Source organism: Littorina saxatilis, linkage group LG7 (assembly GCF_037325665.1).
Source record: "Littorina saxatilis isolate snail1 linkage group LG7, US_GU_Lsax_2.0, whole genome shotgun sequence".
NCBI lineage: Eukaryota > Metazoa > Mollusca > Gastropoda > Littorinimorpha > Littorinidae > Littorina > Littorina saxatilis.
This window is the reverse complement of record NC_090251.1, coordinates 16,395,905-16,422,742: the sequence shown is the minus strand read 5'-3', so window position 1 is coordinate 16,422,742 and position 26,838 is coordinate 16,395,905. Positions and strand designations below refer to the sequence as shown.

Sequence of the window (26,838 nt, the reverse complement as noted above, 5' to 3'; positions counted from 1 at the left end):
TGTGTGGTTTCACTGTTGAGAACAAAGGAACTGCTTTATAAAACTAAAACACAGAACACGTGCAATGGCAGGTGACCGAATGCCAATTATGATTTCCTACAAACTTGCAAAAAGAAAAAAAAAGACAGAAAGAACTGAAGAACGTACAAACATTGAAACTCAAAAGGAAATTCCAGTGATGCTTTTTGATTCAGTTGCCTGTAATACATGTATTTGATCTGATGCTGCTGCTGTTGCTGATTAAAAAATATCTGTCCCTGAGAAGTAGCCGATGTTGCTGCTACTGCTGCCTTTGTTTTTGTTGTGTGTGTGTGTGTGTGTGTGTGTGTGTGTGTGTGTGTGCCTTGGCAAACTTTTTGCTTATCTTTGCTGTTGTTGTAACGCAAGTACTGATTTCTGTCTCATCTGAACACATACGCTGGCACGCAAATATACTCACAAAGATGCAACACAAGTTCAAATCTTCACAAATCCTTTAACTCCACGCACAAGTACATCTCTACATCATACAGGCCTCACTTGCTCCGAGTCTTACAAATACATCAGGGAAAACCCATGCACACAGATGCAAAAAAATCAACTCTAAATATAACACTCAAATGAAACAATTTCTACCGAAAAAACAAGACAGTCCGATAATGAATGATTGTTTCAACAATGGAAAATGATGAACATTTAACAAGAATACTTTTCCGTGGATCATTTCAAATGTTAACCAAGTGGAACAATATGAATCAGTTACAATGTTCTAGTCAACAGGAAAAATGCTGAGAGGGTCAGGGTGATTGACGGTGGTGGTGGGAAAGGGAGGGGGAGGAGGGGGTGTCTGTATGTGTGTGTATAAATCCCAGAGATGGGGGGAGTGGCTGGCTAGACATGAAGGGAAGGGGAGGGGAGGGGAGGGGACAGGAATAGAACTATCTCAAAAACAAGTACAGAATGGATGAAGACATTAATGCAGATATGATAACCAAGAACAGAAAAATAATTAAATCCTTCTGAATGCCTTTAAATGAATTCTTTCACAATCTTCAAACTCGAGTGATGATTTTGTATCTGATTATGTACAATAATCTGACAAAAGCTAACTCGAAACAGCACACCGAGATTGCAACACAAATTAGTGAACAACATGAACATACTTCCTCCTGCGCTACATGTAGAAAAAAAAAAGAAAGAGAAAACTTAAAAGCTGCCAAGTCCCTGTGACTCAAATCTGGCCCTATAACATCAAAGCACATCTCACCACTCTACAGAATAATTCTATACATCAGAAACGACCCGGATTCTATGCGTGTAAAACTAAGGTGAAACACATACGAGTATATACAAACAGATATAAAACAAATAAACAAATAATCCTTTTTGAATTTTAAAAAAATACAAAGTTATCCAAAGCGTATAGTGAGCATTTAGAAAAGGCCTATTCCTTCCAGAGTAAAAAGTTCAGCTCACCAACTGAGATCTGTCCAGAGAACCACAACTTTCCCTGCAGTGACATGCATGTTTCTGCTACTGTACAACATGACATGTGTGACCTTGGCACAGTTTCTCGGGACCATCCTTCTCTGACATCTAAAGCCTTAGTCTCTGCCATTGACCGGGGGGTCAGAAGGTGGGGTGTCTGCAAACAAGGGCAGGCAACTGGTCTCAGCTGAAAATATCGGTCATAAACCCGGGGTCACAAGGCCAGAGTGCCTTTTGCTTTACAATACATGTGTACGGCGCCCAATACCATAGAAGTGCCTATTGTGTGGATTTTTCTCATTTACCTTAAAAGAGGGCATTGCGTCTTTAACAATGAAAAGCCTTGCATTCCCGAAATAGGGTAAGGCCAAACAAAAAAAATAGGTGTGGTTACGGTAACATAGCCCAAAAAAATAGGGTAGGAAGGTAGGCAATCACTTTTTTTTTTTTTAAACTTTTTGTTCTAATGTGTACAAATTAAACCTACTTGACAGGGAAATAAGTGTGCGACTCGAGCGCTGTCGCTTTCATTGCGTTTTCTGCACTCGTTTTTTTTCTTCTTTTTTTGACAAATGTAATAAAAAGTTATAGGGTCGGCCCCTAAAAATAGGGTAGGTCGGGTTACCGTAACCACACCTATTTTTTTTTTAGGCCTAAGTGGAGGGATGGGATGGTCTTATCCCATGTAAAAGCCTGCCCAGAACTGAGATGGTGAGCCGAACTGTTTTCACGGGAAGGGCTATGGCTTTAATAAAAAAAAAGTTGGTGGGGTGAAGTGATACTAGTGAGAAAGATAAGCAAACTTGGATCATTCTGCAATCTGGCACAACACACTATCTAACAGTGGATGGTTTACACTCAACATGACAAACTCGTCAATTTCAGTCAGCAAAATTTAACAACCAAGGTACAGTGCCCCCCCTCCCCCCCCCCCCCCCTTAAGACACATATTCAAATATACACAAGATTTAAGACAGTCCCCTTCTCAAGACCCTGTTTTTTCACATGCTCTGCTTATAAGGTCTGTAAATTTAATCCCTTTTAATATCTGTTTTTCTCAAATTGTCGGCAGTTCCGCTGCATCTACCAGAGATTAGTATACATTCAGCATGACAATTTCAATGCTGTACTTAAAACATATCTACAACTAACATACTGTTTTCATCATTCATACCATGTCTAGTGGAAGCAGCCAAACTTCTCTCGGTCAGCCAACACTGCAACACTATCAGTGATGTTTTGCACACCTGGAGCATCTTTCTTTCTGTCTTACTTTATTTGGTGTTTAACGTCGTTTTCAACCACGAAGGTTATATCGCGACGGGGAAAGGGGGGAGATGGGATAGAGCCACTTGTCAATTGTTTCTTGTTCAAAAAAGCACTAATCAAAAATTTGCTCCAGGGGCTTGCAACGTAGTACAATGTATTACCTTACTGGGAGAATGCAAGTTTCCAGTACAAAGGACTTAACATTTCTTACATACTGCTTTACAAAAATTGACTATAGTCTATACAAGAAACACTTAACAAGGGTAAAAAGAGAAACAGAATCCGTTAGTCGCCTCTTACGACATGCTGGGGAGCATCGGGTAAATTCTTCCCCCTAACCCGCGGGGGGACTGGAGCAAGTTAACCATCACATTAACAATTGGTGACAACAACAACTCCACACATAAGTACATCTCTGCAACATACAGGTCTCACTTGCTCAGTCTTAAAAGTAAATCATACACACAGATGCAATGTTATATACCATGCTGAAGTCAACAGGCTGACAAAATATTGATGAAGAATATACCCAAACAGGTTTCTTCTGTCGTGTTATCTTTTTGTTTTGACAAATTTTGTTTGTTTGTTTATTTGTTGCTTAACGTCCAGCCGACTACGCAGAGCCATATCAGGACGAGGAAGGGGGGGATGAAGGGGGCCACTTGTCAAGCGATTCCTGTTTACAAATGCACTAACCCATTACTTGTGTCCCAGCAGGCTTTAGTAAAACTAAATTAATACCTACTGGAAGATTACCAGTTTCCAGTATGTTAAAATAGGCTTAACCTATCTACTGCTGGACTTACATCAGAACACTAACAGATTAAACTATACATGAATCGCGAGACAAGCGGCAAGAGAAGAGATTTTTGGAAAAAAATACAGGTGAATGAGCAAGAAGGCAGAAAAAAGAAAAGAATTCATGAAGAAAAAGAGAGCATGACAGGAAAGAGGAACCAAAAATCTACCTAACAGCAAACTAGAAAGCTCCTGCGGTTCCAAAAACAGGAGGGGCCTTTAATTTCATAACCGCAGTGCCCCACTGCGGGATGTTTTGACAAATTCAACTCTAAACATAAGTTATAACATTGAAATGAAAAATACCTAAATGTTAATGGAAATATAGATGATGTAGAAATGATAATCAATTTTCTGATAAAAAAATGCCACCGACCAGCAAAAAGTGAGTTGAAAAAACCATTAATAATCAAATGGCAAACCTGTACCTTGGACTAAGTTTGGGTATCCCCCCCCCCCCCCCCCCCCCCCAAAAAAAAAAAGAGACGAAAAACACAGAAAAGGGATTGTTGTTCTACCAATTAATGTTCCAGGCCCCCTCATGTGACAGGCAGCTGCTAAGGGCAGTGGATCGCTCACATAAGGAATAATCCCACCTTTTATTTGTACACCAGAAAACAAGTTGAGAAGAAAATGTCATCTGGAAGGACATCATGCCGCTGTTCTTCCATTGCCTCTCAAGAAATCGCCTGACAGCAACTGAACTAACAGAATATTCTACAATTTGATGAAAACACTATCTAGCCACATCTTAAGAACAAAAACAAGTGAAAGAATACTTTACAATTTGATGAAAACACAATTCTGGCCACATCTCAGAATGAAACAATGTCATCTAATGCAAGTACTGTCTCGCTAGTTATCTAGTTATCCCTTTTCATATGAATCAAAACAGTACCTGCAGATGACCAAAAAAAATACAAACAAAACTGGAGACTTTAGAAATTCTAAACTACAACGGGATTCCAAGGAACTGAAGATCACATGTCAGTGTTGCATCTTGAAGGAAAACACACGCAGAGCAAGGTTTGGTGTGACTTCTGCCTGTCGATCAACTGGCATGGCTGACGCTGACTTGCACCAATGCAGCGCAGAAAGTTCAAAGCCAAAGAAATACCCACAGACTCGTTTACTTGGATCGACCACCACGCATTTTCTTGACGTACGCTCCAACCAGACTGGCAATTTTCTTTTGGTTGATTTCACCGCTGCTGAACACCTGCAAACATACACATTCAAATCAATTATAAGCACATTCAAATCATTTACAAGCACATTTAAATCAATTACAAGCAAACATACACATTCAAATCAATTACAAGCACATTCAAATCAATTACAAGCAAACATACACATTCATATAATTTACAAGCAAACTTACACATTCAAATCAATTACAAACACATAGGAATCATAAGCTGAATCATACACAAATCTGACAAAATAAGGTTTAAAAAGTTAGAAGTCTTGAAATGGAGGTAAATTTACAGACGTTTAGAACAAACGATCTTGGAATGCAAGGTCTTACAGGGGGCGTTCCACTGTATTTGAAATGTAAGCTGGTAAGAGTATCAAACTAAGGATTTAGTTTCACGCTGTTTCCACCATAATGAGACTGGAAATATAATCTTGCCATTGTGTTCCAAGGAAGACAGGCAGTGTTTTTTTTTAGTTTTAGTCTTGGGGAACATTCAATTACAATTCAAATAGTAATTAATGCAAATCACATGCCAACGGAAACACCTCCAATGCCTTAAAAAAAAAAAAAAGTGGTCAAATTGCATCAAGCTGGTCCTCAATTGAGCCTGAGGTCGACTTCGCAAAGTCTTTTTACCCAAAACTCAGTGCTAAAGCTTCGTGTAGCCAGCTTCGTGAAGTATACTTCGCGTAGTCGACTTCATCCAGTTAAGGACAGGCAATGCGAGAGGGAGCACTTAATTCCTTTCTTTTGTTTTGTGATAAGTAATGACTGAACATTGTGTGACAGTATTCTTAGCATGACACACAAGGTACACTTAATTCCTTTCTTTGGTTTTGTGCTGAGTAATGACTGAACATTGTGTGACAGTATTCTTAGCATGACACACAAGGTACACTTTATTCATTTCTTTGATTTTGTGCTGAGTAATGACTGAACATTGTGTGACAGTATTCTTAGCATGACACACAAGGTACACTTAATTCATTTATTTGGTTTTGTGCTGAGTAATGACTGAACATTGTGTGACAGTATTCTTAGCATGACACACAAGGTACACTTTATTCCTTTCTTTGGTTTTGTGTTGAATAATGACTGAACATTGTGTGACAGTATTCTTAGCATGACACACAAGGTACACTTTATTCATTTCTTTGATTTTGTGCTGAGTAATGACTGAACATTGTGTGACAGTATACTTAGCATGACACACAAGGTACACTTAATTCCTTTCTTTGGTTTTGTGCTGAGTAATGACTGAACATTGTGTGACAGTATTCTTAGCATGACACACAAGGTACACTGTATTCCTTTCTTTGGTTTTGTGCTGAGTAATGACTGAACATTGTGTGACAGTATTCTTAGCATGACACACAAGGTACACTTAATTCATTTCTTTGGTTTTGTGCTGAGTAATGACTGAACATTGTGTGACAGTATTCTTAGCATGACACACAAGGTACACTTAATTCCTTTCTTTGGTTTTGTGCTGAGTAATGACTGAACATTGTGTGACAGTATTCTTAGCATGACACACAAGGTACACTTAATTCATTTCTTTGGTTTTGTGCTGAGTAATGACTGAACATTGTGTGACAGTATTCTTAGCATGACACACAAGGTACACTTTATTCATTTCTTTGACTTGTGCAAATACCTGATCATTGTGCAACAGTAGGCCTGGCATGACTCACCTTGGGAACACATTTCTGGAGAATCTCTTTGTAATCTTTTTTGTTGATCTGGCGGTTGTTGAAGTAAGGACGAATAGCGTTCTTCACCTCTTCCACCACGTGTTGCTGAAAGTCCTGAAAGCAGTCGCAGGCAAAGATTCAACAATAACTCACACACTCTTTGTCTCTGTCTGTGTCACAATTAATTGATTGGTTGAAATGATAAGTAAAGTTTCACCTGTCTGATGATAGATAAAATGATTACAAAATTAATAGTAAATAGCCTTTTCTTCAGGTATGCGTTCCAATGTTTAAATCAGAGTACATGTACTAACGCAATCACTGATCAGAGGAAAAGTAAATCCCAGTTACCATTTGCACTACATATTTATAAAATTCTCTTCACAGCCCAAAAAACAGAGTATAAAAAATTATTGAGAACAGACAATGATTTATCAGACAGACTCCCCCTGAAAGCGGCGTATGGCTGCCTATAATGGCAGGGTAAAAACGGTCATGCACGTAAAAACCCACTCTTGCAAAAAACACGAGTGTACGTGGGAGTTTCAGCCCATGAAAACAGAAGAAGAAGAAGAAGAAGAATCAGACAGACTGAGAACAGTACAACAGCAGAAGACGAGAAAGAGAAACGGACAAAAAAGCAGCACAAGGAACTGACGTCTTTACTGCCAGAGGGCACTTCCAGATCCATCGGCTCTCCTTCACCGTTGCCGCTGGTTTCGGAAAAGACGCTCTCTCCGCCACCTCGGTAGCCGGGCGGCCTGTCTCCCATGAGCGGCGGGGCAGGGGGGGGCTGATCGGCCATGTTTGCAGCGAACCCGGTGCCTGGCGAACCCGACACTGGGGTATTGGGATCCGAACCCGTCAGCAGCAACAGACTTTTTTTTAGTGTCTCAAAGTCGCCGTTGTTGAGAGCCAGGTTGAGCGCTCCAGGGAGAGGGGGAGGGGGCTGGCTGTAGTCTCCCATCATGCCTGGCGGCTGGGGAGGTCCCTGCTGGCTGGATGATGACTGTGGTTGTTGCGGCGGCGGTGGTTGCTGAAAACCTGCTCCCATCCATGGCTGAAAGCTGCTAGACCCTGCAGACTGGGAGCCGGGTGGGGGAGGAGGAGGAACGGAGGTGGGGGCGAAGGCGTCCATCTGGGTTGGGGGGTGGTGAAACAACGGGGGCTGGCCTCCTCCTGCTCCTCCGCCGAAGGGTGGGGGTGGCTGGCTCCCTCCCCCAAACGGTGGCTGCTGGAACGGATCTTGGGGTGGGAGGGAGGGAGGGGGCTGCTGGAACTGACCCTGCTGGGGGAACAAGTCCTGTCTGCCCATGTCTTGTCTGCCCATGAACCCCACATTTACCTTCTTGCCTGATGCCTGGTCCTCCTTGGGCCAGCGTCCAAACCTGTTGTCTGGGTCGCGGTTGAAGCCCGACTCCTCTCCTCTTCCTCCTCTGGACTCTGCCCAGTCCCCTTGCTGGCCTCGCCCTCCGAAATTTCTGTCTTCCCTGTCTCTACCCTGGCCGCCCCGCTCTCGGCCCCTCCAGTCTCCTCCGCCTCTGCCCCTCCCTCCATCATCTCTGCCCCACCCTCCTTCCCCCCTGCCCCTCCCTCTGTCTCCTCTACCCCTCCCCCCATCATCTCTGCCCCACCCTCCTTCTCCCCTGCCCCTCCCTCTGTCTCCTCTACCCCTCCCCCCATCATCTCTGCCCCACCCTCCTCCTCCTTCTCTTCCCCTCCCACCCCTGTCCTGCCCTCCGCGACTGGTGTTGCCTCGCCATCCAGCTTTGGCGAAGCGATCGTCGTCTTCTCTTTCCTGCTGTCGGTCTCGCTCCCGGTCCCTGTCGCGCCGATCTCGGGGCGACCTTGAGCGCTTTCGTTCCCTGCTCCTCTCATCGCTTCGTTCCCTGCTTCTGTCCTCACCACCCTGACTGCGATCTCCTTCACGCCTCTCTCTTCCAAACTGGTCTCTGTCTCTCCCGGGCCTGTCTCTGTCACGCCCAGATCGGTCTGATCTGTTGTCTCTTCCCCGAACGTCTTTGTCGTCCCTTCCACGACCTTCTTTGTCCTCTCTGGACCGAGCATCTTTGTCGTCCCTACCTCTACTTCTTTCCTGACCGGAGCCATCCCTTCCCCTACTCCTTTCTGTACCGGAGTCATCCCTTTCCTTACTCCTTTCTGTACCGGAGTCATCCCTTTCCTTACTCCTTTCTGTACCGGAATCTTCCTTTCCCTTACTCCGGTCTGTACCGGAATCTTCTCCACTGTCTCTGGCTCGCTTGGCAGGTCTATCCTCTCGTGACCCAGACCCTGACCTCTGCCTCTCTTGCGACCTTGACCTCTTTCTTTCCCTGGACCTTGAGCGTCGTTTCTCCCGGTCTCTGTCTCGCGATCGACTGTGGGAGCGTCGCCGACCTTCCCGCGATCTGTCATCACTATCACGACCTTGATCTCTGCCGCTTTCTCTGTTGTCCCTGCCGGCTGCTCCACCCTCGGCCTGACCTTGTTCGTCGTCAAGGCCGTACATTCTCATCAGCGATCTCTCTTCCCTGCGCTGCTGCTGAATGGTATTAAGACGCCTGTCAAGGTCGTTCTCGTCCACCTCCCGCTTGTTAACTCGGGCAAACGTCCCGTTGATGAAGGCAAACTCTCGATCTCGTTCCGAACCCTGCGAAGATGACGGGCCGTTGTCCTCCAGTTCTTCCTGGTCTCTGTGCGACAGGAAGCTGGCCAGGGAGAAGGGGGTGGTCACCTCCTGAGGCAGAGTGATCTCCCCTTCCTCCCCCTCTTCGATGTCCGTCCACCTGTTCTTCCTCCTCTCCCTTCTCTCTCTCCGTGCTGCAGACTGATGGCCGGCTCCGTGGTTGTTGGAACTTGGCTGGATGTCTTCTTGTGAGGTGGACGCGCTGACGCAGGGAGTTCCAGAGGAACTGATCTCACCCTCCTCCATGTCCGAATCTGCCCTCTTCTTAGCTGCTTGTGCGGTGGGATCTGTCTCTCCTTGGCTGTCGTCCCTATCTTTGTCTGTAGTTTTTACCTCTCCTTGGCTGTCGTCCCTATCTTTGTCTGTAGTTTTTACCTCTCCTTGGCTGTCGTCCCTATCTTTGCCTGAATTTTCTAGCTCTCCTTGACTATCTTCCTTATCTTTTTCCGTAGTTTCTAGCTCTCCTTGGCTGTCTTCTCTATCTTTGTCTGTAGTTTCTAGCTCTCCTTGGCTGTCTTCTCTATCTTTGTCTGTAGTTTCTAGCTCTCCTTGGCTGTCTTCTCTATCTTTGTCTGTAGTTTCTAGCTCTCCTTGGCTGTCTTCTCTATCTTTGCCAGAATTTTCCAGCTCTCCTTCTTCGTTGGCATTTTCTTCGCTATTCATTTCAGCCTCCTCCATGTCAGAATCGGCTTTCACTTCGACAGCTTGTGCAGTGTGATCCGTCTCTCCTTGGCTGTCTTCCCTATCTTGTCCTGTATTTTCCGGCTCTTTCTCATCCTCGGCGTTTTGGGAATTCTCCATCTCAGCCTGCACCGGGGTTTCTTTCTCAGCCAGATTTGAGTTGTCTTGGTCTTCTGGGTTTTCTTCCTGAGCCTGATCTGGTGAATCTTGTTGGTCACCGTCATCACTTGGTGACCCTTCTCCTTTCTCGTTCTGGCCTTCTACCTCTTCATCATGACTGCTAGGTGACTCTTCTCTCTTCTCCCCCTGGTCTTTTTCTTCTTCATCCTCCTCCTCTTCATTCTTTGAAGTTTTCTGAGGTGCTGAAGAGCTGTCTTCATTGTCATCACCACCGCCACCGTTTGGTGAATTGTCATCACCACCACCACCACTGCCCGGTGAGCCTCCTGCTCCGTCTCCTCCACCGCTTCCATCGTTGGACCCGTCGCCAGAACCGCCTCCACTGCTACCACCACCACCACCACCTCCATCGTGTCCTGAGTCACCGGCAGAGTTGTCACCGCCGCTGTCACCGCCTCCCGAAGATCCACCGCCCTGACTACCACTACCTCCATTGCTGTCCGGACTGCTCGATTTCTTGGGACTGTCACCGCTGTCTGAGGGTTCGGAGTTGCTGTTCCTGTCCATTCTTGATCTTGTCGACTCGAGAGCCATGAGGTCAGAGATGCGTGTAGCACGAGGGATAGGTGACGGTGGCTTGTCCAAGCTGGGAACCTTCACTGGTTTTGTGGCTTTCAGGGTACCTGCAGAGAATGTTTAAATTGGTTTAAATGGTGCAGCCGTGATTTTTCCTGTACAAACTACACCAAAATTGGTTATCAAATGGTGCAGCCGTGATTTTTCCTGTACAAACTACACCAAATTGGTTATCAAATGGTGCAGCCGTGATTTTTCCTGTACAAACTAAACCAAATTGGTTATCAAATGGTGCAGCCGTGATTTTTCTTGTACAAACTACACCAAATTGGTTATCAAATGGTGTAGCAGTGGTCTTTCCTGTACAGACTACATCTCAGGTGTGATAAACACAAGATAAAAACTTATTTACGGATATGGTGTAGACTTGCTGCAGTGCACATGAGATGATGGCAGAAGGATAGTTAATTCAATTAAAGACACATGCAGATGAGATGAGCTATGGAGTCAAAACTGAATATTTGACCAAGACGAACTAACAATCAGTTTGAACATTTCTCATTATATTTCGCTCATGAGAAACACGGTCCTCCATGTGAAAGCATGACTGATCCTATAATTGAACATGCCCAATTTTTCTCACCAGCAATTTTTTCTCTCTCATTCTTATGATTATTTTTAGACTTTAACGTTTAACGTTGCTTACCATCCCTGTTGATGAGAATGTCAGAACTGTTCATGTGCAGGATGGACTGTCCCTGGAAGATGGAACCCAGCAGATCGAAGGACGATGGAGGGGGCGGTGCTATCCGAGAGGCAGGAATGGGTCTGCAGAAACAACAAGTGTACAATTAGAAGATTGTGCTGTTTGCAGTGCTGTGTATCAGCTTCTGGGAAACAGTCTTCCATGCGCTATGCCTTTCTCGTGCTCTATTTGCATCCAAGTCTCAAAGTATCTGACTTCTTTCCCTGATCGAGTCATGAAAGAATTGTTGTTTACAAATTTAGCATATGCACTTTAAAGGCTAAGGCTTAATTTTAGTTTTAAAATTCTGAACAGTAGGAGTTATTTAGTTCATAAAGCTATGCAAACGAAACTTTACACTGAAAGATAACTCGTGCAACTCGCACCAGCTTTGCGAAGGGCTGTGTCATACTCTAGAATAACTAGTTTTATTTCCTCTTCTGTGGTAGCACCAGAAAACATGAAGAATGAATGAATCATGGTCAACGTTGGAAACATTCTTCTGTTTTCAGTGAACCCTTACACAGCACCAAATATAGACTGAAAACAAGAAAAACAAGAAAACAAGGCCTCATCCTGCTTTATACGACTCGCCTTCGTTACCACCACCCCTCCCCAAGTCCCCTTACCCCATAGAAGACTCCCTCCCTTTTAAGACCCCCAACAGGACATTATCAAGACCATGTTTTCTAAGATATTCTGTTCATAACCTCTGTAAGTTCAACCCATTTTAAGACCTGATTTTCTCAGGGATTTGTAGGTCTTAAAAGGAGGATTCCACTACCCATGACCCCTAAATAATGTCAATATTAAGTTATTATGAATCGAACATGAACCCCTGTGACCCCAAAACTTGACGAGGGTCAATCAAACTTTGGTCAAGCCAGGAGATTATCAAACCCTAGAAGTGTGCAAGGTTTCAAAGGTATAGCTTCAAAAACATCTGAGATAACCTCAATGTTAAGTTTTTATTAAACAAACATGACCCCGCTGTGACCCCCAAATTTGATAGGGTCAATAAAACTGGGGTCACTTCGTTAGATCATCAAACCCTAAAAGTGTGCAAAGTTTTAGAGGTCTAGCTTGAAAAACATCCAAGATAACCTCAACGTTAAGTTTTTTGTTCACGGCCAGCCAGCCGGCTGGCTGTCCATACAGACGGACACAAATAAATCCTAATAATCACCAATTACTCAAGGGGCGGGGATGTAGCTCAGTCGGTAGCGCGCTGGATTTGTATCCAGTTGGCCGCTGTCAGCGTGAGTTCGTCCCCCCGTTCAGCGAGAGATTTATTTCTCAGAGTCAACTTTGTGTGCAGTCTCTCCTCGGTGTCCGAACACCCCCGTGTGTACACGCAAGCACAAGACCAAGTGCGCACGAAAAAGATCCTGTAATCCATGTCAGAGTTCGGTGGGTTATAGAAACACGAAAATACCGAGCATGCTTCCTCCGAAAGCGGCGTATGGCTGCCTAACTGGCGGGGTAAAAACGGTCATACACGTAAAATTCCACTCGTGCAAAACACGAGTGTATGTGGGAGTTTCAGCCCACGAACGCAGAAGAAGACCAATTACTCAGGCGAGTCAAAAATGACTAGTAACTTTTTCTCGCGTCCCTGTGATACAAAATATATTTGCTTCTCACACCCATCCCTTCTCCTTCACTCACTTTTTGACTCCTGGACGACGCATGCTGATAGGACGACCAGACAAAACGACAGTACTAGCGTCCCTCGCTGCAGGTAAAATGTGTCGGGTTGGCATGTCCTCTTCCATACTGTAATAAAGCAAGTTAAAACACCTTGTCAGTTATACACGTGGGTGGGCATTGCTAGCAACATTTGCATCAGACCATCATGTATGTAAAATGATGGAAAGATTATGAGAAATATTCAAGATATTTGCTGGCACAACAGCTGATTTTTCTGTACAGATCTAAGAAATACTTGACACCCATGATAATTACACCAACTGAACCCAAATCTCTTATAACAACTTTTCACACCCATTTCGTTCTTATGTAATATCTTGGAAACAAGACTGAACACTTTTACAACATAATCCTTAATTACTCTACCTGGCTCACAATGCTAACCCCTTTTGATACCTTTTCCTAAAATCACAGCAAAATTGTTTAGAACAAAGGTGTCTAGCCTGCCAATCAGTTAATCCCCGACGAGCGCAGTGGCGTAGTGGTAAGACATCCGCCTTCTAATGGGAAGCTTGTGAGTTCGAATCCCGGCCGCGGCTGCCTGGTGGGTTCAGGGGGGGAGATTTTTCCGATCTCCCAGGTCAACTTATGTGCAGACCTGCTAGTGCCTTATCCCCCTTTATGTGTACACGCAAGCACAAGATCAAGTGCGCACGGAAAAAATCCATGTCAGAGTTCGGTGGGTTATAGAAACACGAAAATACCCAGCATGCTTCCCCCGAAATCGGCGTATGTTGTCTGAATGGCAGGGTAAAAACGGCCATACACGTAAAAACCCACTCATGCAAAAACATGAGAACGTGTGAGTTTTCAGCCCATGAACATAGAAGTTAATCCCTGCAACATTGAATGACTCACTCCTGAAAGGAGATGAGCTCGTCGTTACTGCCCAGGATGGAGAGAGGGGTGGTGCCACAGTCGCCTCGCTTCACATTGACTGACTGTTCACCGGGCCGTCGCTGCATGGGAATGTGTCGTCCTGGTGGCGGTTTGGATATCCCGAGTCTATCCGCGATGCGTCCCTTGATCGTGCGGCTCATAGGCAGAGAGAACGCCTGGCTCTGGAAACAACAAGTGAAAAGAGTGAGTGAGAGATTTGTTAACACACTGTTAAAAAATCAGAGGAGAACATTAATTTCATTCCTGTCCTGAACATACACATTATTTGTAAACTGATGCAGTAAGAATTTATTAGCTCTATTACTTTTGTGGCAGTTGACGATTTTCACATGTACACAAGCATTCATCCGGTGGCAACACTGCAAAACTTTCAAGGCTAAGACGGGGTATCTAAGTTGCCTGTGCTTCTGCTGCAAAAGATTATTAAACGGCTCTGGAAATGGTCGAACATTGGTCTCGCTCTTTCAGTGATCGACAAGAAGATCTCGCTCTTTCTCAAATATCTTCAACAGAAGGCCTCATCCTGCAAGTTATCAGCCAGGCAGTGGCACATATATCGCATGGCTCTCAAAGACTCAAAATTTTTACTGTCCTTATAAAAACAAGTAAAATTGCCATGCAGTGTCAGGCGATCACAGAGATAAAATACATAACATTTACTAAGAGTTAAGGATTGCACTTGGAACTAACAATTGTACACATCTGAAATACTGCTCCAAACATCCGAGTCAAAATAAAGGCCTAAAATATATTGCACTGGAGGTAGCCCTCCCTGTGCATGCTACTCATGGCTTAACCGTCGGTTTCTGTGGCTTTAATCTATAACTTCAATGTAATTTCAAAGAGTGGTTGATGTGAAGCTAACTAGTGCACCAGTTTACTCTCTTGCTCTGTTCAAACAGGCTTGGCAGCTTATTATTGGTCTGAACATTGTTTAATTCACTAATCCTTGTCATGACAAAGCATTGGAGCTCATAAATAAGTGACATCTAGTGATAAGACGAACGTCCATACTGTGAAGCTGAAGCCGGGTCTGTTGGGCAGAGCAGGTGTAGCCCTCTTCCTGGTTGTGGTCTTCCTCTTCTTCCTCCTTGTCTTCCTCTTCTTCCTTCGTGTCGTCTTCCTCTTGGTTGTTGTGGTGGTGCCGGTGGCTGTTGACTTCTTTTTCACGGGTGTCTTCCTCTTCCTGGTAGTTCTACGCTTGGAAGTCTTCCTGCGTCTGGTCTTCCTTCGAGTGTATTTCCTGCGTGGGGTGCTGCATGACGCACTGCGAGATGCGGATGTTGCTCGGGATGTGGATGCGGAGGTTGTTGGGGTCACATCCATGCTGACCTCCCCCTCCTGTTCCTGCAAGATTAGAATATGAAACATTATATCCACAACATGTGTACCACATATTATATTGCAAGTGTAAGGGAAACCATCAAGGAAATTCCATGACAGCAGGGATCCATTTAACCAGACATTTTTGGTACTTTACAATTTAATACTTCATTTGACAGGTTTCTTCTTGACAACTCTAATGTGCTTACTGTGATTTTGACAAAGTCTGACTGGCTTGCATAACAGAGTGACTGGTTTCTGTCAGATTGAGAGCCTTGCAAAGCATTACAAGTTTGTAAAATGGCCTGCGTGATCGCTGACTCCATTTCTATAAAGTCAATAAACGCTACAGACTGAAAGATGAAATAAAATTGCCTCATTGGCGTCCACTATCATATACTGGAGGTGTCGGTACACCAGCACTTCATAAGTTCTTCATAAGTTTATTAGGCCTCCAAAAATCAAATAACGTTAAAATCTACTGCCTCCAAAAATCAAATAATGTTAAAATCTACTGTTTGCTAACACACGTACAAACAAAACTGGGCCAAGACTGTATAGCAATCATTTCTTCTTACATCAGAGGAATCAAGCTCGGCTGGCCTTCGTCGTCGCATGCGCAGATTCTGAATACGCTGACGCACACGTTCGCTGACACGGGTCCTGGCAATCTGTCTCCGTGGCAACATCATGAAGGGGTCGTCCTCTCCCTCCTCCACTGCTTGTTCTGCTGCCGCCGCTGTCAAATAATCTATCACTCATCAAGTTTAATATTATACATGCACTACCATATTTTTGTGACTATAAGGTGCAACTTTTTTTATTTCAAGTTTGACCCCTGTACGCTATTGACCTCTAGCTCCTTGTGTATGACTAAAGAGAACATATGCATCCACATCTCCCTTCATAAGGAAACATAAAAATCCTTCTGTATTACTTTCTATGACCTTGGCAAAGCCTCCTAGGACCTTCCCTGTCAGACATCAAAGGTGTTGGTCCAAGTTGAAAATACTGGTCATTGACCTGGGGTCACATTCACAAAGCCAGCGTCTGTAAACAAGGGCAGGCAGCTGAAACTATTGCCAGTGTCTTTTGAATTACAAGGGCAGCCAGCTGAAACAATTGCCAGTGTCTTTTGAATGACAAGGGCAGGCAGCTGAAACTATTGCCAGTGTCTTTTGAATGACAAGGGCAGGCAGCTGAAACTATTGCCAGTGTCTTTTGAATGACAAGGGCAGGCAGCTGAAACTATTGCCAGTGTCTTTTGAATGACAAGGGCAGGCAACTGAAACTATTGCCAGTGTCTTTTGAATGACAAGGGCAGGCAGCTGGTGGAGCACAGTGGTTTTAATAAGAGCAGCGACATTTCCGAGTTTCTTTGATCTTGCAGCACATTTCCAAGAATAACGGTATTTCCACTTTGTTCTTCGTGTCATTTGCCCCATCCCCCACGCCTCCACACCCAATGTGTATGCTTACTTCTCAAAAGGAATTCTACAAGACAAAAGCTGAAACAGCTGTTATTTCTGCAGAGAAAAGAAATGCACATACCTTGGCGGTTCACTTCAGCACACGTAGGACAGAACCACTCTTCAACAGGAACACGCGACAATGGTGGTGTCAGACACTCACAGTGGTATCTGTGGATGATGAATCAACGGCATAGTACACCAAGCACAATCAACACATCCCAGCAAACTTCTGGTTTTAAATAAAAATCCAAGCATGCATGCTTCTGTGTTACTGTTTACAAGTGTCAACAGCCTCAGATTCCAAACAAAAGGCACCCAATTTCTTTTTTTAATTTGAAAACGCATGTGTAATTTATTTATATCAACATTTAATATCATTTTAGTTGTATTTTACATTTCCTTGTTTTACACTGAAGAAAAACAACAATATATGACAGACGTTTCAAACCCCACAACTATTGTAATACGTAACATGCCTTCAAACATCATACTTACGCCAGGTCACAACCGTCACAAAGGAGGAGACGATCCTCCCGATTGGACTGTTCGCACACTTCACAGGCTGTGACATCCTCCTCCTCCTCCTCTACTTCCTCCTCCTCCTGCAGCTGCTGACGATCCTCCACGCTGATCTGTTTCAACACCACGACAAAAAATTAATCACAAGAAAGCACATAAAAAAACAATTAGCAGAAAGGCACAAAAAATAAATACATTCTGATTATTACTTTGTGTGTTTCTTAACATAGACTTTGAACACAAAATGCGTTTTTTTTATGGCACCACTTTTTTTATACTCACTAAAAAATTAAACCTGTGCAATTTCATTCAAAGTTTGTATGCCCCAAAACCTTTTATCTGGGCTATTTGGCATATTTCTTCAGACTGAAAATGTCTTTCAAAGGGGTCACATCGATAGCCACTCAAATGAGAGTACCCATAAAATTGACCCATGAAAACCTAATTTCCAATTTCAAAAATCGATGAACATTCAGGAGAGGCAAAACTGAGCAACTTCCGCATACAGAACTTGTACTTTTGCGCACAGGAAATAAATCCGAAGGTACTGCTAGCAAACCTCACCCTTTTAAAGACTTTCTCCAGACCAGGGTGACGGACTAGGATGATGCTGAACGGGGAGCGGTCCACGGGGCAGGTGTTGGTGTTCTGCACAAAATAAAAACAGACAGTCAAACAATTAAAATACAGTGGAACCCCCCTTCAAGACCTCCAAAGGGGCCCAAGGACTGTTATGCCGGGGTGGAAGTAGAGATAAGCGCCTACTTCCCAAGAAATGCTCCATATGGCTTCGTGTCTCCAAACACCTCTGACAGTCAAATCCAGCTCCTGGCCTTCACGTGGCGGGCCCTGTCTTCGACTAACAGGAGAAGGGATGCAGGCGGGTCCCTGGCGCCTTAAAACCAGCTGCTTCGGGCAGATGGGGCTCGTCAACCTTGGATGGTCGCTCATCTAGGAGAAGGACAACTCCGATTTCAAAACCCGCACTGCCTTGTGTGCGCCTTGGGAAAGGCAAAGGCTACGAGAAGGAAAACTTCGACAACAAACCCGGGTAGAGTGGACTCGACAGCCCAGCAAGGCAGCTACTCTTGGGGAGGAGGCAACCCAGAGTAAGAACCTCAACCACCGAAGACGGAAGACAGCAGCCAACTTGGCGTGGGGAGAAAATCGGCTGTCTACGCTTCCACGATAATATAAAAATTTTAAAAAAAAAATTTAAAAAACAAAAAAAAAAAAAAAAACAGGTCAGGAAAAGAAAGTCCGACAAAACAGGGAGGAGGTCTTAAATATGGGAGTGTTCAAGTTTTTTCTGCACTGTACAATCTTTCCTCTTAAGGAAAGCATGGTCAGAATTCACTCTTGCATACTTGCTTCACAGCCATGATCTCTACTTTTAGCATCAGAGTATTGAGTTGAATCAGTAATCTTTTTCTCTTGAGGGATGGCTTAGTCTTTTGTGGTTATTTTCATTCAAAAGCATTCCTTTCTCAATTATATACTGAACGTCCTGTCGTCAAAAAAAGAAAAGAAAAAAAGGAAGATAGGAAGGACAGAATACTGGGAGGAAAGAAGATGAAAGAAAAATCAGAAAGTGAGAAAGAAACAATGAAACAAACTTGTCTCAAGGATATCATTTGAAAACATAAGTGAAAAACAGTCGGACACCCAGAATAAAACTGTAAACCTAACCTACAAAAAACACATATTTCTAAAGCTACATATATATGACAGGACAACCAACACAGAGTTTTGTTTCTTTTCTTTCACGTACTCGAGACCACTCTATGATGCACTCTTTGCAGAACTGGTGGTCACATGACTCAGGCGAGCCAATGTCCTGGTTGCGAAGTTTGTCCAGGCAAATGGGGCACACAGGCAAGTCTTCTCCGTCTGAATCGCTCTCCTGCATAGCTCCCAGCTGGCTGTCTCCTTCCTCCATCTCTTCCTCCTCTTCCTCCTCGTCTTCTTCATCTTCATCATCGTCATCGTCATCTTCTTCACTACTCTCTCCTTCTGTAACAATGTTGTACAAATGGTGTCAGATGTTATACCTTATTTGTATTTTTTTTTAAAATATGACATTTTACACAGTTCGAGACATCCATTGTTCTGTGAGACTGCGAAAGCAGTCGAGTTGAATAATGTCTGTCGAGATCTGTGTTTAAATCAAACTTTTATGGCTATAATTTATCCATCTTCTTCTTCTCCGTTATTGAGTAGTTTGAGTTGTGATACCAAACCCCCCTCTTTTTTTTTTACTAGGTATCTGTGTGTTTCCAAGTCCCAAGACTTTTACTTGAAACTCTGGATCGTTAACCATTGCATTGGTCTTAAATAGCCAACTTTCAACATTTCTTCTTTGCCCCCATCAGCACTGATACAGGAAAGTACAAACTAAAAAGAAAGAAAACGAAAGACAAACTAAGGACGATGTCACACCTTCGTCATCTTCCTCCCCTTCCTCACTCTCTTCCTCGCTCTCTTCCTCACTGCCTTCTACATCTTCCTCTTCCTCCGCCCCTACGTCGACAGCCGAGTCCTGTGATGTCTGAACATCATCATCTGGAAAAAAAGACGATGTTATTTTAAACAACTTAGATTCTAATCTGTGAATAAAAAAACAAGGATGTTAAGTAATTGGAACGTTTAATTCATTGACAAAACAAAACATTCACAAGTAGGTCGACCCAATGGTTTTTAATTACAGTGGACAGGCATACAAACATGTACGGTACAGATGATAAACTTAGATTCAAAAGTGTTGCCCATGCTCAGTATCTGGCGAGCAAGGTTAAACGTTCCAATAACTTACCACTTAAAAAAAACCAAGAGGCGAAGCCTTCAAGGCTCACGTAAGAAATCGACAAACAGTAACACAAACTCAATCACTCCGTCACACATACACACACACAGTACACACACACACACACACACAGAAAGAGCATAGGTGAAACTGTGCAAGAAAGCGAGACACTAGATCTAGATCTGTCTGTCTGCATGTAGCCTACTTACATGGACACGACTGCCAAATAGTCTCGGCCCGCTCAAAATAACAATCACCGAGACTTTCAGTAATTCCATCGCGTGACGTCTAACCCTCGTACGTCATAATGTGACGTCAATGTAATATGACGTCTTCAAATGTTAAAGTTTCTACCACAGACATACACACATACATACATACGCACGCACAGACAGACAAAAGTTAGCATCGCATAGGCTACACTTACGTGAGCCAAAAATTGGAATTTTGGATCGTCTGTTTTGGGAATTCTTATGTTTGGTTGTGTGTGTGTGTGTGTGTGTTTATGTGTGAGTGTGTTCATGCATGTGTGTCCGAGTTATGAATGTATGCACTTTAGTATTTGTACTGGTACACATCTGTCTGGTTGTTTATGTCTTTGTATAACTCAAGACAGCCAACTTCAAGTTGTACGTCTTCGTCAAAAACAATCTCAGTCATTCAGGTTCTTGCTTGGTTGCTATGGTAACTGCATCAATTTGCATACCTGCGGCAGAGGTGTGAGCCCTCTCCTCCTCCATGGTTGCAAGTGGATATCGTAGAGTTGTCTACCTTCAGAAGTATATCTCTAAACGTCTTTTAGCACCTGAAACAGAAAGAAAATCCCTCCACTGAAAATATCTGTAAAACTAGTTAATTCCTGACTTTTATGCCGACAACACAACTTAAAATCATTTCACTAGCAGTGGTAACTGCTACTCTCAGCTCAGAATATGCAAAAACAGCAAAACCCGTTCTCAGGCCTCAGTCTTTGGACGCATAGCATAGCATATTGCAGATTGACAGTCCGATCATTTTGACAAGTAGGAAGTCTTCCGACAGAACAATTTTGTTGTGGCCAGGACATTTCCACCTATACAATGTAAATAATTTTAGGCTAGGTCTAACCGACATATTGTCCTCTGAGACAGGGAACAACACTGAAAAACAGTACAACTATAACATATATATATATATAAAAGAAGAACAATAAGTCAAACCTAGTGGTATTGTGCAGTTCTTAATTTTATGATGTAGAGAAGGGGAAAGAGGGGGGAGAGCAGGAGAGATGAAAAGAGAGACGCTATGAAGATTTACATGACCATGTTCCTCCTGCATTTTGCTTGAGCATGTCTTTACTGCTGCTTCAAATTCAATCCACTTTTGACCAGAAAGACAAAGTAGGTAAGCCTAAGTGCTGACCACTGCATGCCCCTCAATAAAAAAATGTTTCACATTGTCAGACCTGTTTACCCCCATAAGTGTTTTGGAGTAATGCTCAGCCCCAAAAATAGTAATCCTGGCACAAAAATAGTAATCATCCAGCATTCGTCGCCAATTACAACGCCGCCGCACATGACAACTGTGTCTGCGAAACGCAATCATGCACATATATCCATCATTTACAAACAAAACACATCAGTCAGTTTTTGTAGTCATCATAATTTCAAAGAAGATCACATCAAAAGCACATGCATCACTGATTCTTTTTCTTTTGCTCGTAGTAGGCCTTTTTCAGTGTGTCAAGCGCTTCTCTACTGTACTTGCGCTTGCCGAATGAGTGAGGGCGAGACTTCACCACTAGAATAAGGCTTTCCAGCGTCTCATCAGATAGACATGATCTCTGGTCAGTCCTGTGCTTTTTCACCCCATTTTGCCATTGAAAAAAACAATGCCAAACATGTGAATTAATAAAAAAAAAATTAAAAAATATTAAAAAAAAAAATTTTTTTTTTTTACATTTTTTTTTTTATTTATGAAAATCGTAGTCTTGACACGGATAGCGGAATGGCGTATTTTTTGCAGAAAATCGTAATAAATTACGCCAAAATCGTAAGGGTAAACAGGTCTGCATTTGTCGTGCAAGCAGTAAGCCTGAAAGTGAAGCACTGCCCAGTAATCCAGAATGTTTCACATTATTGCGCAATCAGTAAGCCTGATGGAAACACTGCCCTGTTTACAACTGTAGTGAAATTAGTCCAACCTGCCCTGGTGACCACCTTTTGGTAACAACCACCTGCCCATTACAATTTACAGCCAACCCGAACGAATCCCTGACTTAGTTCTTCCCTACATAATTCACTTTTTCATGAAGACCCCCTGTCTATAACTAAGGAACACTTTAGCTTGGTCCCCTGGGGAGTCGTTTTAGACAGGTTCAACTGTATGCCTGAATCACAACCCAGTCATGGAGAATATTTTACACTGTTGTGCCATCAGTAATCCTGAAACACTGCACAGTCATAAAGAACCTATTACACTGTAGTGCAATTAGTACTGTATGTCTCAAACACTACACACTCATGACGAATGTTCAGCCAAAACAATTAAGCAGTGGAACATGTCTAAAACACTGCTCAGTAATAAAAAAACAAAAGTTACATGTTGCTGTAAAATGAGTTTAATGACATCAGGAAAGAATGTTCAGGTACATGTAGTCGTGTAATCAAGGTATTGTCATGTCATTGATTGATGACCAAACCATTCATTGTTTGCAAGTGTTGATATTGCGCGTATGAACTGGACCGTTTGCTTTTTTCTTTCTCTCCCAAAGAGATCCTTGTCAGAATGTGCTTGCATGCCTACATGCACACACACACACCGCTCACACACCGCTCACAACCACGTAGACAGAAAGCAGAGTCAAGACCAACACAAAATGTATATACACACTTCATTCCATCATACTCATAATACACAGAACAATACTGTCACACGCACAGTAGTTCAGATCATATTAGTTTTCAAATTTATTCACATTCAGACTGATCAACACTGAACAATGACAATAATAATAAACTGCACAAACCAGCGGGGCCTGTAATGTACAGACGCTGAACATGGGAATAATGACATCATCATCTTCCACAATCATCATATATCCAATGAAAGTTACAAAGTGGTTCAAGTAATTCTGCTTTGTCCCCTTGTCTTGAAAACCGTGCCCCCACACCCTAAACAGACTTGAACACTGTCAGGACATCTGCTGCAAATCTCATGACTAAAATAAATTCAATGAGTGATGTGGCACGTAATGAACATTGTGGCACAATGGGTGGGTGGATGAGAGATCTTGACCGAGTTTTGATAAATCAATGTTTGGGGGACCCCCAGCATCCCTTCTTCTTGCACAAACAAATGGTGGTGTGATGAATTATGTACACATGAGACACAAGTTGCAAGAACACAGTTCGACTTAAATACAGGCTTAATTTAGTCTCAGTACAGCACTGATGCTCATATACTGAACCCTAGCCATTCCCAGTATTTTACCATTTACACCTGCAAGTTATCCCCTCTTCACTCCCACCTTTTTGTCAGAACAACCTGGATTAAGTAGTGTTTGGTGAAAAGACCATGTATTGTTTGTAACATGAATACCCCTGCTTTCAAGCTACTGTGAAGGATAACAAGTCTCATAAATCTCAAACTTAATGGGATTCTCGTAAATGAACACATGAACAGATGAAGTTTAGAAATCTGTGAGACTCGAGAACATCTGCCCAGACGATAACGTTTAATAGTGATAATGCTAAACCAAATCTCATTAGTTTGTGAATACTTGTGCTCAAAACATTTTTTACAGCCCTTTCTTTTCCTTGACGCATCAGGTGACCATCAAGATCATCTCACACACACGCTAAGACAAACACACACACACACACACAAATGTATACATTCATTTTCTGTCTCTCCATCTCTCACTTTCTCCCAGTCCTAACCTCATTTGCATGCTTTAAAAAAGTAAATCAGATGCCAAGTTGAAGTATAGACACACCCAACCTATTCATTTTCTAGACTAGAAAAAAGGCAGTTTGTGCTTTCTTAAGTCACAGGTGACATGGACACCATTTCATCACCAGAGAAAATGAGCATGGAGATGAAAATTCAACCTTTCACTGTGTGTTTTTATTGGACATGGTGACCTGAGTGTGTGAGAACCATTTATCTGATTATGTAAACAAATTTTAAACAGTAACCCCCGTAATCCTTATTCACCTCTGATTTTACACTGTAGTATTGTAATCTTAGTCACAACCGCCCTATTTTGTTACTGTGACTCTACAATTTTCTGATGTTGCTTCTGTCACTAATGGCCCTGTCACACCTTGACGTATGAGCCAGCGTATGCCGACGTATGAAAAATCTGGCGAATACGTCAAATATGTTATGGGTAAGTTTTGTATACATTAGGAACACGCTGAAATACGCTGGTATACGTCGTCGTACGGCGAGGTCCTCGACAAATTTTAAACATGCACAAAATTTCCGGACGTATGCAAGCATATGGCTCATACGTCCCGCATACGCGGGCGGTACGTTATAGGTAAGTTATGCGATCGTTGACACACGTTCACACACGTTACTAATACGTCGACGTACGTCGAGATAATTGTAAACGTACCCAAAACGTATCTCTAACCTATGAGTAACGTGCTTTGAACGTATGTCGAACGTATCCCCAACGCTTATTGACGTTTTGAACGTGTTCCGGACGACCACAGAATGTACTGAACGTGTTTCTAACTTACAGCTGCCGTACAAAAGCGTATTGGCAGCGTTTATGGGGCATTGGTATATAAAGATGGGGTTCGCAGGTGGAAACCGTCAGTACTCCTCAAGACTCCCTGGTGAGCAGATGTCCATGTAATCCGAGAGATGGAAGATCCGGCAAGGCTGAGACGAGAATACCAACTAGCTGTCCTCCAACATCAGCATTTGTTTGTTTGTTTATTTGTTGCTTAACGTCCAGCCGACTACGCAGAGCCATATCAGGACGAGGAAGGGGGGGATGAAGGGGGCCACTTGTCAAGCGATTCCTGTTTACAAATGCACTAACCCATTACTTGTGTCCCAGCAGGCTTTAGTAAAACTAAATTAATACCTACTGGAAGATTACCAGTTTCCAGTATGTTAAAATAGGCTTAACCTATCTACTGCTGGACTTACATCAGAACACTAACAGATTAAACTATACATGAATCGCGAGACAAGCGGCAAGAGAAGAGATTTTTGGAAAAAATACAGGTGAATGAGCAAGAAGGCAGAAAAAAGAAAAGAATTCATGAAGAAAAAGAGAGCATGACAGGAAAGAGGAACCAAAAATCTACCTAACAGCAAACTAGAAAGCTCCTGCGGTTCCAAAAACAGGAGGGGCCTTTAATTTCATAACCGCAGTGCCCCACTGCGGGATCCAACATCAGCATGACCTCATCGATTTAACACTGTACCAGGTGCGTGCCAGTAGACGAAGGAGAACAAGAGGTGAACGGGGGAGAAGGAACTGGGTGAGACCATGGATCGGGAGACGACGGCAGTTTGGCATGTATGACCAGCTAATGGTGGAACTCCGTAACGAGGGCCATGCATCCTTCACCAATTTTCTGCGAATATCTCCAGCGATGTTCGACGAGCTGCTGGCCAGAGTGGGTCCAAGGATAACCAAGCAGTACACCTTCTACAGGGATCCACTTGAGCCTGGCATGAAGTTGGCCCTGGCTTTACGCCACCTTGCCTCTGGGAACAAGTATGCCTCGATGAAGTTCGGATGGAGGGTCCCTCACAACACCCAGTCCCTTGTGGTCAGAGATGTCTGTCAAGCCATTATTGACGAATATGTGGATGAGGTGCTGGTCTGCCCAAGTACTCCGGAGAGTTGGCGCGCCGTAGCTGATAAGTTCTTCCAAAGATGGAACTTTCCCAATACATGTGGGGCACTTGATGGGAAGCACGTGGCCTGCAGCTGTCCCCCAAAGAGTGGGAGTCTATACTTCAACTACAAAGGATTCTACTCCATTGTTCTGATGGCGCTTGTAGATGCCGACTACAAATTCATTTGGGCAGATATTAGTGGTACTGGATCAGCATCAGATGCGCAGATATACAATTCCTGTGAGCTGAAGGAATGCGTACCCTAGGTTTTCCTGACCCGGAGCCTCTTCCCAACGACAACGAGGATGTGCCCTACTTCTTCATCGGTGACGATGCCTTCACCCTTTTTTACATTAAGTAAGTTTTGACTAAATGTTTTAACATAGAGGGGGAATCGAGACGAGGGTCGTGGTGTATGTGAGGGTCGTGGTGTATGTGTGTGTGTGTCTGTGCGTGTGTAGAGCGATTCAGACCAAACTACTGGACCGATCTTCATGAAATTTTACATGAGAGTTCCTGGGAATGATATCCCCGGACGTTTTTTTCTTTTTTTCGATAAATACCTTTGATGACGTCATATCCGGCTTTTTGTAAAAGTTGAGGCGGCACTGTCACAACCTCATTTTTCAATCAAATTGATTGAAATTTTGGCCCAGCAATCTTCGACTTTCTTTCTTTCTTTCTTTATTTGGTGTTTAACGTCGTTTTCAACCACGAAGGTTATATCGCGACGGGGAAAGGGGGGAGATGGGATAGAGCCACTTGTCAATTGTTTCTCGTTCACAAAAGCACTAAGCAATCTTCGACGAAGGCCGGACTTCGGTATTGCATTTCAGCTTGGTGGCTTAAAAATGAATTAATGACTTTGGTCATTAAAAATCGTGAAAATTGTAAAAAAAATAATTTTTTTATAAAACGATCCAAATTTACATTCATCTTATTCTTCATCATTTTCTGATTCCAAAAACATATAAATATGTTATATTTGGATTAAAAACAAGCTCTGAAAATTAAAAATATAAAAATT

The 26,838-nt window shown here is 43.2% G+C and overlaps 2 protein-coding genes and 1 long non-coding RNA gene across 3 annotated transcripts; 1 reads left to right on the top strand and 2 right to left on the bottom strand.

Moving 5' to 3' along the window:
* Positions 1–455: 455 nt before the first annotated feature.
* On the bottom strand, positions 456–21,866 carry LOC138970800 (uncharacterized). The gene is made up of 2 exons (XR_011457070.1): positions 21,396–21,866; positions 456–2,832 (listed from the first exon to the last, which is right to left on the bottom strand). It is a non-coding gene; the product is annotated as an uncharacterized lncRNA (long non-coding RNA).
* On the bottom strand, positions 4,014–20,701 carry LOC138971946 (PHD and RING finger domain-containing protein 1-like). The gene is made up of 14 exons (XM_070344791.1): positions 20,668–20,701; positions 19,598–19,720; positions 18,930–19,171; positions 17,723–17,806; positions 17,135–17,271; positions 16,719–16,807; positions 15,746–15,906; positions 14,859–15,191; positions 13,803–14,005; positions 12,903–13,010; positions 11,196–11,317; positions 7,085–10,596; positions 6,427–6,540; positions 4,014–4,753 (listed from the first exon to the last, which is right to left on the bottom strand). The coding sequence occupies exons 1-14, from the start codon at positions 20,699–20,701 to the stop codon at positions 4,664–4,666; spliced, it is 5,352 nt and encodes a 1,783-aa protein (XP_070200892.1). The 3' UTR covers positions 4,014–4,663.
* A 2,878-nt stretch (positions 21,867–24,744) lies between the features above and the next one.
* On the top strand, positions 24,745–26,077 carry LOC138970132 (putative nuclease HARBI1). Its single transcript, XM_070342614.1, has 2 exons — positions 24,745–24,790; positions 25,311–26,077. The coding sequence occupies exons 1-2, from the start codon at positions 24,745–24,747 to the stop codon at positions 26,075–26,077; spliced, it is 813 nt and encodes a 270-aa protein (XP_070198715.1).
* Positions 26,078–26,838: the final 761 nt, after the last annotated feature.

What these genes read in the sequence shown, in the direction of transcription:
- LOC138971946 (XM_070344791.1), bottom strand. Translation starts at nt 20,701, where the DNA reads ATGGAGGAGGAGAGGGCTCACACCTCTGCCGCAG. An exon ending in GACCCGGCTTCAGCTTCACA is followed by an intron (nt 14,006 to 14,858) that starts GTATGGACGTTC and finishes TGTTGTTTCCAG; the next exon opens with AGCCAGGCGTTCTCTCTGCC. An exon ending in TGCCCTCTGGCAGTAAAGAC is followed by an intron (nt 6,541 to 7,084) that starts GTCAGTTCCTTG and finishes GACTGCTTTCAG; the next exon opens with GACTTTCAGCAACACGTGGT.
- LOC138970132 (XM_070342614.1), top strand. Translation starts at nt 24,745, where the DNA reads ATGGGGTTCGCAGGTGGAAACCGTCAGTACTCCTCAAGACTCCCTG. An exon ending in GTACTCCTCAAGACTCCCTG is followed by an intron (nt 24,791 to 25,310) that starts GTGAGCAGATGT and finishes TTCCAAAAACAG; the next exon opens with GAGGGGCCTTTAATTTCATA.